This window comes from Narcine bancroftii, chromosome 7 (genome assembly GCF_036971445.1).
Source record: "Narcine bancroftii isolate sNarBan1 chromosome 7, sNarBan1.hap1, whole genome shotgun sequence".
NCBI classification, from domain to species: Eukaryota; Metazoa; Chordata; class Chondrichthyes; order Torpediniformes; family Narcinidae; genus Narcine; species Narcine bancroftii.
This window is the reverse complement of record NC_091475.1, coordinates 167,552,463-167,565,684: the sequence shown is the minus strand read 5'-3', so window position 1 is coordinate 167,565,684 and position 13,222 is coordinate 167,552,463. Positions and strand designations below refer to the sequence as shown.

At 37.9% G+C, this 13,222-nt stretch overlaps 1 protein-coding gene across 9 annotated transcripts in view; it reads right to left on the bottom strand.

Annotated features, from left to right (window-relative positions):
* Positions 1 to 13,222, bottom strand: part of dync2h1 (dynein cytoplasmic 2 heavy chain 1) — a 509,574-nt gene that overhangs the window by 380,391 nt on the left and 115,961 nt on the right. For all 9 annotated transcript variants that reach the window (XR_011342189.1, XM_069891176.1, XM_069891173.1 and 6 more), the window contains 2 exons: positions 2,616 to 2,798; positions 1,636 to 1,818 (listed from right to left, as the gene is read on the bottom strand). Coding sequence is in view for 8 of the 9 variants with exons in the window: in XM_069891176.1 (XP_069747277.1) it covers positions 1,636 to 1,818; positions 2,616 to 2,798 (366 nt within the window). In the remaining variant the exon portion in view is untranslated. The remainder of the gene's footprint in view (positions 1 to 1,635; positions 1,819 to 2,615; positions 2,799 to 13,222) is intronic.

Here is a 13,222-nt window from a genome sequence, read left to right as displayed (position 1 = left end):
TTTGCCCAACAGCTATCAGACTCTTCAACCTCCCCTGACTACCCTGATCACTAACTACACCAGCATGATTGAAGTCCCATTTTTTTCTTGAACAACTGTAACAATGAACATTTATTATCTACCTTTTATATTTATTATCTTTCTGTTACAGTAATTTGATGTATACTATTGAGGTTTTTCTTTTAGAAATAACCTGTTAACTGAAGCAAGTAAGAATTTCAGTGCATTGTACTTGTGTGTGTATGACTGTGATGGGTTATATTAATATTTTATATTATATATAGATAGGTTTTAAAAGAGATAGATTGTGGTGGGTTTAGTGTGTAGGTCACTTCACAAACAGAAAAACACTTCCCAAAAGAGATCTCATTTAAAATGCAAGAACTATGCATAAGGGAAGACTTCTTGTCCACAGTGACTTTGCAGAAACTTTGAAGGCCTATGGAGACTTCACAAGTAGGTGTTAATTGGACTGATGCTGTGGAGTAAATGGAATATTGTCTTTAAAGCAATAGATGAACAAGCTCAGAAGCTGATTCCAGTGCCGGCAATCTGTCTGGTTGCAGTTTGCTGTTCTAAGAGGGGTCATGTGGTTTTGCAAGCAGAGAGAAAGGAAAAAACCAAACAGGATTCTTCACGTGAGAGAGAGAGAGAGAGAGAGAGAGAGAGAGAGAGAGAGAGAACTGAGTTCTGCAGTCATGGGAAGCTGGCAGAAACCCCATTTTGAAGATGGGTTGTGAGTTCTGAGTTCAGCCTGTTGAAAACCCTTGTAGTCCTTACAAGAGGAAATGGCTGGCTAGAGTGTTTCTCCTGAAACAAGGGAAACAAGAGGAACTCTGTGGTAACTTAGAAGAGGAGGTTATCATTTGAATAACCCACAATGGGGCAAGTTTCTCCAACAAGACACTGAAGGGGCAGATCAGTTTGTGTGTGTCCAACAAGCAACAGATTTCTCTCTATGAAAACAACAAGAACCTTCATGAGCAGTAACCAATTACCTTTAAGCACAAGAGTTTGGTGAAAATATATCAATGTTAAATTCTGTGCACAGTACAAGAATTGCCTAATACCGGTGAACTTGGAGGAGTGAGAAGTGAGATTGGATTGTGAATTGAACTTTCCTGAACATATACACATTACATACACATGAGCTTAGAATTAGAAAGGGGTTAAGTTAATCGTAATAAGTTAAAGTTTGATCTTGTTTTTATGTTGAAAGAAAATTAAAAACAACTTTTGTTTAAGTAAACATTTATCTTGGTGAATTTCTATTGCTGCTGGGTTTTGAGGTCCTCTGGAAAAATGACAATAAACTCATTACCCATCAAATGTATAGATAAACTGTGGCCACTGGAATCGCAGTGGACACAATGAAATAACCAGACCAGGTGTTTTTAGAGTGAATCAAACGGATTTACTCTTCATCACCCGTGCAACTTTTTAAAAGCCCGAATCACGTACTCAATGTGCGTCGGCATCATCATGTACGGACATCACATGGCCCATTCGATGCCCTCTGGGAGTTATAGGGCTGCCATAGCGCTGCTACAAAATCATGTCAAAACTTTGTAATACTATTATGCAATGTCAGAGACTTCAAGATTTTTTTTTCCCCTGTGAAATTAAGAACTATACCTGCTTCCCCAGCAATTCACAGAACCGCTTATGATTTTTCAAAGCATCCTGAATAGCTTGAATTTGCATTGAAACGGCAGATAGTACAGCTTCCTCCAGACGATTGAATTCATCAAAGCAGCCCCACGCACCACATCTTATCAAACCCATAAAAATCCGGCCCATCGACTTCACGTCAATGCCCTTCAGGAGTAAAGAGGAGAAATCAAACACAAAAATAATGTCTTCAATAACGAGATTTCAAGTACAGTAATTATAAAGTAAATATTAAGTCAATAATATGCAGCAAGAAAGCCAACAAGCATTGCTGATAACCTGCTGCAAGTTGTGCCAGCAATTTGCTAAGTCCTACTCTTTTTAACATTCCAATCTCTGATGCAGAGAGAAGCCTAAACAGTTCAAAAATCGCCATGAACAGCTTCCCTCAAAGATTTTATCATCTCACTCTCCATCAACGTAGTCAGACATTCCCTTGATCTTGTATGTATTAATTATATTTGAGCTGATGGCTCAAATGAAAATCCAAAAATCCTATAGCATGTTAGCTATGTTAGTATTCTTTCACCCTGGTCATGTAATACAGTTAAGCTTATTTGTATTCACACAACTGCATTCTCCTCCAAAGGCCAGGGACCCTGGCTTGATCTTTCCCCTTTTTATTGAGGTATATCCACTGTGACTCCGTTAAATTTTTTAGATTTCTCGAAAAGTAAATGTATTTATAATAACCACAACTACTCATGAATTACTGTATTTTTGAAATCACTTTTCAAATTTATTGCAATTAAATATTGATCTAATGATTGAAATAGTACTACAATCCATACAGCTTGAAACAGATTTTCATTTTAAATTAGCATCATATTTAAGTCAAATAATTTCATTGCTTTAACTGGTACGGTCCTTTTCAAATCAGTGACAATCATTAATAATCAACTTGTTTCTTATGTATTATGCAACAAAAACTTCAAAATAATTACCTCATCACAGTTAAAAACAAGAACCTGTCTGCCAAACAAGCCACCTAATGCTTTCACAGATTCTGTCTTGCCAGTACCAGCTGGTCCATATGGATTTCCTCCAAGCCCCATCTTCATGGCTTGAGTGAGAGTCAGATAGCATTTGTCTGTTAGAGGAGTATGAACCAGCTTTGGAGCATTACCCTATCAAAGAAATTTTTAAATGTTGTTAATAACAATATTACAAATATTCCCATCATATAGCTTCTACAAAGTACATATATTTTCTGTAATGTGATGATCATTTTCAATTTGTTTTAGAAGGGTCATTTTTTTAAAAAAACAATGACTTCAACTTTGTGATCAACGGCAAAAAGATGTTACTTATTGCTGATCCAAAGGAAAGCTGTCACAAAGATCTATTTATCTCTGTGGGATCTCTTTGCACCTCATATGATTAATACCATCAAGATGGCAGACCAGCTAATCTCAATGAAGAGCAGTCTCCAAGAACAAAACAAAACAAAGGATATGATTTTTAATTTATAATTTAAATTGTACAGTTCACTAATCAGTTTAAAAAGTGAAATATCCTAAACAAACTTTTTTTCAGAAAATTAAAAATTTAATATGGATTACATCTTATGAATTAAAGTATAATATTTTCAGAATATTTTGAAACAACTACTGAAGGCTGTTAAACAGAGATAGCTGTCCCGATACACACAATACTCTCAAGAACATCTGGATTTCCACTTTGAGGTCAGGAGACTGAACAAACTTCTTCAGCCATAGGGTTGTGAATCTTTGGAACTGTGTATCCCTGAAGATGAGGAAGCCTAGTTGTTGAGTACATTCAAGACAGAGAGAGAGAAACTTTTAGATATTAAGAAAACAAAGGGATACTGTATTAGTGCAGACAGCCATCACTCTTTTAAAAGATCAACCAAGAATGGAAAGAATGATGGAGTAGCTCCTCTGCATCCTCTCCATAGCTTGCACATCCTTGCAAAAATGAAGCAAATAGAATTGAACACAATATCCCAAGAGAGGTCTAACCAGAGTTTTATAGAGCTGCAACATTATCTCTTGAATGTTGAACTCAATCCCCCATCTAATAAAGGCCAGCATATCATAAGCTTTCCTAATTACCTTATCATGACAACCTTGAGATCTATAGATTTGGTCCCCAAGGTCCCTCTGTTAAGACACTGTCCACACTGTTAAGAATCCTGCTGTTAATCATGTCCTCTGCCTTCAAGTTCAATCCTTCAAAATGCATCACCTCACATATCCAGATTGAACTTCATCTGCCACTTTTTCACCCAATTCTGCATCCTGTCCATATCCTATTGTAACCTATGACAACCTTCTACATTATCCACAAATTTAAATAGGTCATATACATTGAATGGTAGACAATTGAGGAGTGCAGAGCAACAAAGGAATTTAGGAGTTATGGTAAATAGTACCCTCAAGGCTGATACTCAGGTAGATGGTGTGGTGAAGAAGGCATTTGGAATGTTGGCCTTCATAAATCGGAGTATTGAATTCAAGAGTAGGGAGGTTATGATGAAATTGTACAAGGCATTGGTGAGGCCAAATTTGAAGTACTGTGTACAGTTTTGGTCACCAAATTATAGGAAAGATATAAACAAAATAGAGAGAGTGCAGAGAAGGTTCACGAGAATGTTGACAAGATTTCAGGGTCTGAGTTACAGGGAAAGGTTATGCAGACTGGGGCTTTTTTCTCTGGAGCGTAGAAGATTGAGAGGGGACTTGATAGAGGTGTTTAAGATTTTAAAAGGGACAGACAGAGTAAATGTGGATAGGCTTTTTCAATTAAGAAAGGGGGAGATTCAAACTAGAGGACATGGTTTAAGACTGAAGGGGGAAAATTATAAGGGGAACATGAGGGGAAATTTCTTTACGCAGAGGGTGGTGGGGATGTGGAATGAGCTTCCGGCAGACGTGGTCGAGGCGGGATCATTGGTTACATTTAAGGAAAGACTGGATCGTTACATGGATAGGAGGGGACTAGAGGGGTATGGACCGGGTGCTGGTCAGTGGGACTAGGAGGGTGGGGATTTGCTACGGCATGGACTAGTAAGGCCGAACTGGCCTGTTCTGTGCTGTAAGTGGTTATATGGTTTGTGTCATTTGCAAACTTACCGACCTATCCCTCTACTTCTTCATCCAGGTAATTTATAAAAATCACAAAGAGCAGGGGTCCCAGAACAGTTCCCTGCATAATTCCACTGACCTTGTGGCATCATGCATTACACTTACTACTATCCTCTGCTTTCTGCAGAGGAGCCAGTTCTGAAACCACACAGTCAACATTTTGTTGTGTATTTACTCTAAAGAATAATCTCACAAGAAACATCTGTAAATATTTTGATTGATATGGTTCATAGTGCGATAAATAAAAAAATACAAAAAAAAATAATCTCACACAATAGGTACTGTGATCACTCTTTTTTTCTGTTTAAGATGGCATCTAACTGAACATACATAACGAATGTAACTTATTACCTGACGTCACGTGGACATGCACGATCCCAATAAAACTATTCCCCCACAAAATAAAATTGTGTTTTCTTGTAAATAACCATTCAGTTTAACTTAAATATGTTAACCCTTGTGGACACTGCAGTGAAACTTAAGCACCACCTCAACTAATTAGTTTAACTAGAAGTACCAAACAATCCAATTTGAAAATGCATTAAACTGGGTAAACACACAAAGTCTTTAAGTCACAGTACACAGTCTTTGAGATGTGCAAGAGAATGTTTTTCTCTCTTGAATCTTCTCAGGGATGAAAAACACAGAACAGGAATACGAACTTCCGTCTTTTCTGGAACAGATAACAGATTGCTGGTTGACACTACTGGCTGTGTGTCCAGTGCTTGGCTTGGATCTTGCTCTTTGTAACCAATAAGGGTGGTGTTTCAGTAACCAGTAATGAGGCTATCTATGGGGCAGAGAGTCAGGTTGTGCTAAAGGCAGAACTTCAGGGGGATCATCTGAAATCGTCACTGAAATGAGGTCCTATTTTGCTCTTAACTGGTCAATTTGTTGTTTCCATATCTTGTCGCCCACTAGTACTGAATATGAACATGGACTTAGTTTATTGAGAAGCACACCTCTTACTTGTGTTCCTTTATGCTCTCTGTAATTTCATACCAATACTTTTTCTCCGATCTCCAGAGATCTTGTTCGCTTACTCGGGGAAATTGACTGCTGAATATGATGGGTGAAGTTTGTGTACACCACAATAAGTCTTCAAGTTGCATCCAAACATCAGTTCTGCCAGAATGCGTTTTGTAGCGTAGTTCTGTCAGATAACACAAATTCTGTGATTTTATGATTCTGTGAAGTTTTAATGAGCTCTTTGCTTTCATCGCCTGTTTATAAGACTGAACTAAGTGCTTCACTTCCCCATTCTTACTCGGATGGTAGGGTGCTGATAATATGTGCCACACATTGTTGTTTCGCAGGAACTGCTGAAGCGTTTGATACAAATTGAGGTCCATTGTTTAAAACTAGTTCTATGGGCAGTCCATAACCTGCCAACACACACAGTAGTCTCTCAGTTGTCTTTTCCATTGTTATTGACAGCATTCGCCACACAATCAACCATTGAGAGTGTGCATCAACAATAATCAGAATGTTTTCCCCCATAAATAGACAAGCGAAATCAATATGAATTCGGTGCCATGGTTATAATGCTCATTTCCATGGGCTAGCTTCTGCTTATGGTGCGTTCGGGTACATTTCTGAACTATCTGTTCAATATCTATGTCAATGGATGGCCACCAGACATGCATGTGTGCCAGAGGCCTCATCCAGACCATTCCTAGATGACTGATGTGGAGATTTTTTAGAATGGCCTCTTGCCATTTCTTGTTCCTCACAACGATCGAGATTTTGTATCGTCGAGTATAAAAAGCTTTCAAGCCAGAAGTAACACTGTTGGCCTCAGACCACCCATTCAAGGTGAAGTACAAAATCTTCGATAGTTTGGCCTCTTCTTATCTCTTTGCTGATAGTTTTAGCTGTAATGGGCAAGTGGCTGATAGCTGTGGCTTCCACAGTCCAATTGATGTTCCCTTCTGTCTGCTCTGTTGCAGGCAGAGGTAAGCGTGATAATGCATCAGCTTGACCATTCTTGTCTGCAGGGTGATGCTTTAGATCATAATCAGATGCCGTGAGCTCCATTGTTCATCACTGAACTGTTGCAGCCATTAACACAAAAATTCCTTTCTTGAGGCCTAAGATCAAGCTCAGTGGTTTACTGTCTGTCACTTCGGCGAACTTTCTACCACGTGGGTATCGGTGAAATCGCTTGAGACTAAAGATTATGGTCAGTCCTTCCTTCTCCAGTTGCACTTAGTTTTTGTTCACAGGCCAAAGAGCAGGACACATTTGCAACTGGTTGTTCTCCCTTTTGTGTGTCTTGTGACAATACCACACCCCAACCAACAGGTGAAGCATCAACAGCAAGGATAACTTCATTTCTGGGTTGTAGTGAATGAGAACATTGTCCCTTGAGGTCAGTAATTTCTCAAGCAATTGAAAGCTTTGTTGATTTCAACCTTCCAACACCATTTCTGGTCTTTTTTCAATAATTGCTTGAGCGAATTGCACAGTGTTGACATGTTGGGGATGTGCTTTCAATAATGATTAACCAAACCTAAGAATGATATCAACGCTGCTTAACTCGATGGGCAGGGTGCACTGCGAAAAGTTTCAGTGACAGCTGCATCCATCCTGACTCCTTCAAGATCAATCGTAAATCCCAAATATGTTACTGAGGGTATCATAAATACACGCAGTCGGACTTCAGTTTGTTCTAGCTGGGCCAGGACCTTTTCCAAGTTTGTTAGATGCTCTGTGTCGTCACAACCCGAGACGATAATATCATTTAGATAACATCCAATATTCAGTCTTCTCAATAATTTGTCCATAACAGCTTGAAACATCACTAGGAGTGATGATATTCCATACAGCATCCTGGTGAGTGTTGATAGCAACATACTTCCTCAATTTGGGACCCAATTCGACTTGTTGACATGCTTGTGATAAGTCTAGTTTCATGAACTTTTTTCCACCATTCAGAGCTTGAAATAATTCCTCCATTCTTGGAATTGGATGTCCAGGGATTTGCAGGGCTTGGTTAATTGTGACCTTATAGTTAGCACAAATTTGAATTTCACCACTGGGCTTTCTGACCAGTACAATAAAAGGTGGCCAGTCACTGTACTGAATTTTCTCGATTATTCCTTCACTTGCTCAGATTTCAGATTTATTGTCAAGAGTACATACAACCTGTAAAGGTTAAAACCTTGTGTTTTTGCTTCTTAGCTAATTTTGTGCCTATCCCTTTAAGAAAAAGTATTGTTTGTAGTGTTACCATAATGACTATGATGTAATATGTCATAATATCCAAGTGGACCAAGAGTTTGATTCTCATTCTTCAACTAACCATGAAGGAGGCGTGAGCTCGAGATACTTTTCTTTGAATTCGTCTTATTTCATCTTATATCATTTTATTTCATCTATTTCTTCTTATATCTATTTAAAGTTGAATATCATTATACAGTATGCATTGTTTGTTCATTATTATGAAAATCTTAATGCAGTTATTCAAAACGTTTATCTGTTTTATCAAAGAATTAAAGCTACATAAAGCTGCATCTACAAAGTTTGGTTTATTGGATTAATAAGTAATTCGGAATATCGTCCTCTCGTTTCCTTGAAGATGATACATTTTGAACTTGGGAAATACTAGAACTTGGAAAGTGTTGTCTATACAACCCTGAGATTCCTCTTTTCCTGAGGGTGCGGCAGAATTACCAATAATTGGTAGTGCATAAATAAACTGTACACAGTGTAAATATGTAAACAAAAGAAATATAAACCGATAATGAATGCAAACAAACTGACTGTTCAATACAGAGAGACCAAAATAAATAAACTGCACAAGCATCCTTAAATGAGTCTCTGAGTTTGTCGTTGAGGATTCTGATAGTGATGGGTAGCAGCTATTCCTGAACCTGGTGGCGTGAGTTTTGTGGCATCTATACCTCTTTCCTGATGGCAGCATCAAGAACAGAGTGTGTGCTGGGTGGTGAGGGTCTTTGATGATTGCTGCTGCCCTCTGACATGAATCTCAAGGACTCATCCAAAAAAATTTCCAAAACCACGTTTTCGAAAACTTACGCAATTTGGCCAAATACTGGCTCACTGTTTCACTAACCTTTTGCTTTCTGGTATAGAATTTGTATCTTTTCGCGATCACTATTGGCTTTGAGGACAGATGGTCTTTGACAAGGTTACCTAACTCTTTATAAGACTTGGTATGTGGTTTTACCAGTGTTAACAGTCTTGATCAGATCATAATGTTCACTCCCCACCTCACTCAAAAACAAAGCTTGTTTTTTTTTATTGCAAGTCTCAGTATCTCTCATCATGCGCAATGCAGTATGTATCAAACCTATCTCGATATAATCAAACCAGTCTTCAGTCTCTCTACACTCCCCAAACCATCCATCTGCCATTTTCACTATTGAACATTCAGTACCAAAATAAATCCACTATCCAAGTACAGTTTATTCTCACTCTTTTGTTGTCTTCATTGCGATTTTTTTTCCACTGCTGACAAACACATGCTTTCTCCCCATGGCTGTTTGACCCAGTTGTCGTTTTCATCACAAGAATTCTCACCTCCGATGTCCTCTTTACTCAAAATCCCATAGATTCTGTCATCCGGAGTGTAGAATTTTTTGTTTATCTTTGGCTATCTAAGTTTCATAAGTGATGGAACAGGAAGTAAAAGGGGGGGGGGGGGGTTTATTATGATGGATTAAGGATAGTATCACAGATGCAGAAAGAGAGGACATTGTAGAGGGATTGTAAACTGAGGCAGTGTGGGTAGAAATCAGAAATAGAACCACTCTATTGGGAATTGCCTATAGGATGAGATAAGTTGGCAGATTTTGGAATGGTGCAGAAATAGCATGGTGGTTGTTGTGGGAGATTTTAACTTCCCTAATATTGACTGGCACCTCCTTACTGCAAGAGAGATAGATGGGGCAAAATTTGTCGATATGTCCAAGGGTTCCTGACATAGTTTTCAGACAAGTTGATTCGAATCAAGAACTGGTTAATGAACCTAGTAAGGGGGCAGACTTCTTGGTGGAAAGTATATTGGTGATAATGATCACAACTCTCCAGCCTTCAGCATGGCTACTATGGACAAGGATAAGAGTAGACAAAATGGTAGTATTTAACTGGGGAAGGGGTAATTACAGTGCGATTGGACAGAAACTGGGGAGAGTAAATTGGAACATATATTTTTTTTTAAACTTTATTTATTCGTTCAAAATACAGATAGTAAATAACATATACAACAATAAACCAAAAATATGAACGTTATATTTTATAGAAAAAAAAGAAAAAAACGAAAAAAAACCCTTCCCCCTTCAGCCAGCTCTCCTAAGGAGAGTCATAAAGAAAGGAAAAAAAAATTAAGGAAAAATTAAACATACATATTAAAATCTAATCAACGTAAATCAAAATGTAAATATTCTGAATATAACAACCACTTACTAATAAAAAAGCTATAGTTATCATGCGAAACATATGTAATTTTTTCCATTATTAAACTGTATGTCATCTCATTATGCCATCTATTAATATCAATCATATTTGTATCTTTCCACGTAGTAACAATACATTTTTTCACTACAAATAATGCTAAATATACAAAAGCAAGTTGAAATTTATCTAATCCCAAACCTTTCAGAGGTTGCAAACTACCCAATAAAGATACTATCAGATCTAAAGGTATTTTAATCTTATACAGATTTGGATTTATCCCAACCCTTTTTATCCATACTATCCTATAATGTTTAATACATGAATAAAATATAACCCTTCTCTGGTACCTTCATAAGAAAAGTCTCAAATTTAGTCATTTCAGGTAAAATCATATCGCTACCAAACACACATTTTACCAAAGATCAAATTTAAAAATAAAGAAACAAAGAATTCTTATCAATACCATAGCTGTCCCTCATCTTTATGCTTAATCAAACTGTTTAAACCTCGAACATTAAAAGTAGCAAACCTCAACTTTAACATATCTACTAATATTACTAAAGACCAATAATATCTTTATATAAAAACTCAAATCATCGTATATAGGCCCTCCAATAGGAGAAAAAAATCACAAATTAAAAGCTAGATAAAATGAAAATTTTTAAAAATTAACAAACCCCCCCCCCCCCAAAAAAAAACTACCAAAAGGTAGTAATCCCTAAACAAAATTTGGATGTGGATCACCCACCAGTGGCTGATGACTAATAGAACCTAGAACAAATCTCTTCCTCCCCAGCCGAACAAAAAATAATCTCAAAATATCGTAATAACGTAAAAAGTAAAATAAGAATAAGAAGATTCTGCTATTCATCCAAGAGGTTCCAAACTCGGAGATCCCATTTCAAAAGAAGTTGGACTCTTTCCATTCCCATTTTTCCCATTTCTACCATTTCTTCTGTTTCCAGAACAACCAGATTTTTCTTTAGGAGACAATGGTGGACTACTTCTTTGTCCTCTTATATCTGGCAATGAATCAGCAAAAATCATTGTTTCATGATCATCCTCAAAAAACCAAGTTTGATAGTCTCCATGAAACACCTTCAACACTGCCGGATAGCGAAAAGTAGACTTATAACCTTTACGCCACAAAACTTCTTTAACTGGATTAAATCGACGTAACCTCTTGACTCAAATCAGGATAGAAAAAAACTCTGCTATTCTGAATCAATAACAAAGTTTGTCGTTTTCTCGCATTTTGCACCGCCAGTCGAAGTATTACTTCTCTATCCAAATAATTCAAACATCGAATTATTACAGGTCTCAGTGGCTGACCAGGTAAAGGTGATCTCCTTAAAGTTCTATGAGCTCTTTCCAATACCAAGCCTTCAGAAAAAAATTCTTGCCTTAGTACTTATGGGATCCAGTCTTTAAAAAAACAAAGAGGATCTTGTCCTTCCATACCTTCTGGCAAACCATCAATTTTCACATTATTCCTTCTACTTTGATTCTCCAAATAGTCTATTTTCCTCTCTAACTCCTTCTCACATTCTCGCAATTCTATAACGGATTTTTCAACCTTCAACACTTTTTCTGTATTCCAAAAAAGCAGACTGAATTTTTTAAAAATCTTCACAAGATGCTTCTACACGTGCTTTAACTGTATTCAATTCTGAACTTATCCTTTGAGCCAGCTCATTCATTATAGGCTGAATGACAGCATTTAACTGCTTACATTGTAGTTCAGAAAGCTCAGCCCTGCTTTCTCTAATGTAGTGGCAGAACCAGGTAACTGCAGCTCCTGCTGCAACTCAACAAAAGGCATTTTAACGGTTTTACTGCGGGTCTAGACTCCCAGCGACGGCACCCCGACTTCATCAGGGGGTCGACGCTGGTCTCCCCCCGCAGCTCGCTGTTTTTAAAAAAAATCACGGAGAAAAGCAATATCTTCAGGTTGAAATGCTTCCTGATGCGTTTCAGACAATGGAGTCGTCTTCCTCCGTGCTCCCTCCGTTAAAATCAGCAGGCTACCAGAATCGGGATCCACTTCTTGGGAACACGCACCTTCCTCCAGAGAACAGGTAATTCCAGTGCTATCCTTCACTTGGTGAGTAGTAGACTTTTTTTTTCAGCTCCCACAGGCAGTCTTTGTAGTTTAGGCACTGAAGAAATTAAACCTGAGGCTATAGCAAGTTGTTTAGGCCCCAAATCTTCAATACTTCGAAAATATAACTTCTTCTGCACTTGAGGTTTAATCTTTTTACCATTAATGGCCATAATAGTTCCTTAATACTTTAAACTAAAATTTAAGAAGTTTAAACTTGAAAACAAAGGGTTAAAAAACGGGTACTTAAAAGTCCGGCCAGAGAGGTCGAGATTACACGTCTAGACTCTACGCCATCTTGCCACGTCCCTGGAACATATATTCTCAGGGAAAAATGTGGAGGATGTTTAGGGGCTATTTGTGTGGGATTCTAGCTAGATTTGTCCCATAGAGACAGGGGTAAGGGAACTGTGGTTGACAGAAGAGGTAAGACAGGTAGTCAAGAGGAAGAAGAAAACACAAAAAAATTTAGGAAACAAAACTGCCTATGAGAATGTAATGATAGCAAGAAAGGAACTTAAGAAAGGACTTAGCAGATCTAGAATGGGGCACGAGAAGGCCATGACACATTGGATTAAGGAAAATCCTAAAACGTTCTATGCATACAAGAAAGAGTGAAGGATGACGAGCAAAACTATGGATAAAGGAGGCAATAGAGGAGATAGGGAGGTCCTAAATAAATACTTTGCTTCAGTTTTCACTAAAGAGGGATCTTGGTCAATGTAAGGTCAGGATAGAACAAGCTTATGTGCTGGAGCATGTTGAGGTCAAGGAATAGGAAGTGCTGGATCTTAAAAAGATTTGGATTGATAAATCCCCAGATTACAAAAGGAAGCAAGGGAAAAGATTGTTGGGGGCTGGAAAATAACTCTGTGTCTTCCCTGGCCACAGAGGCGACACCAGATGATTGGACAATGGCAAA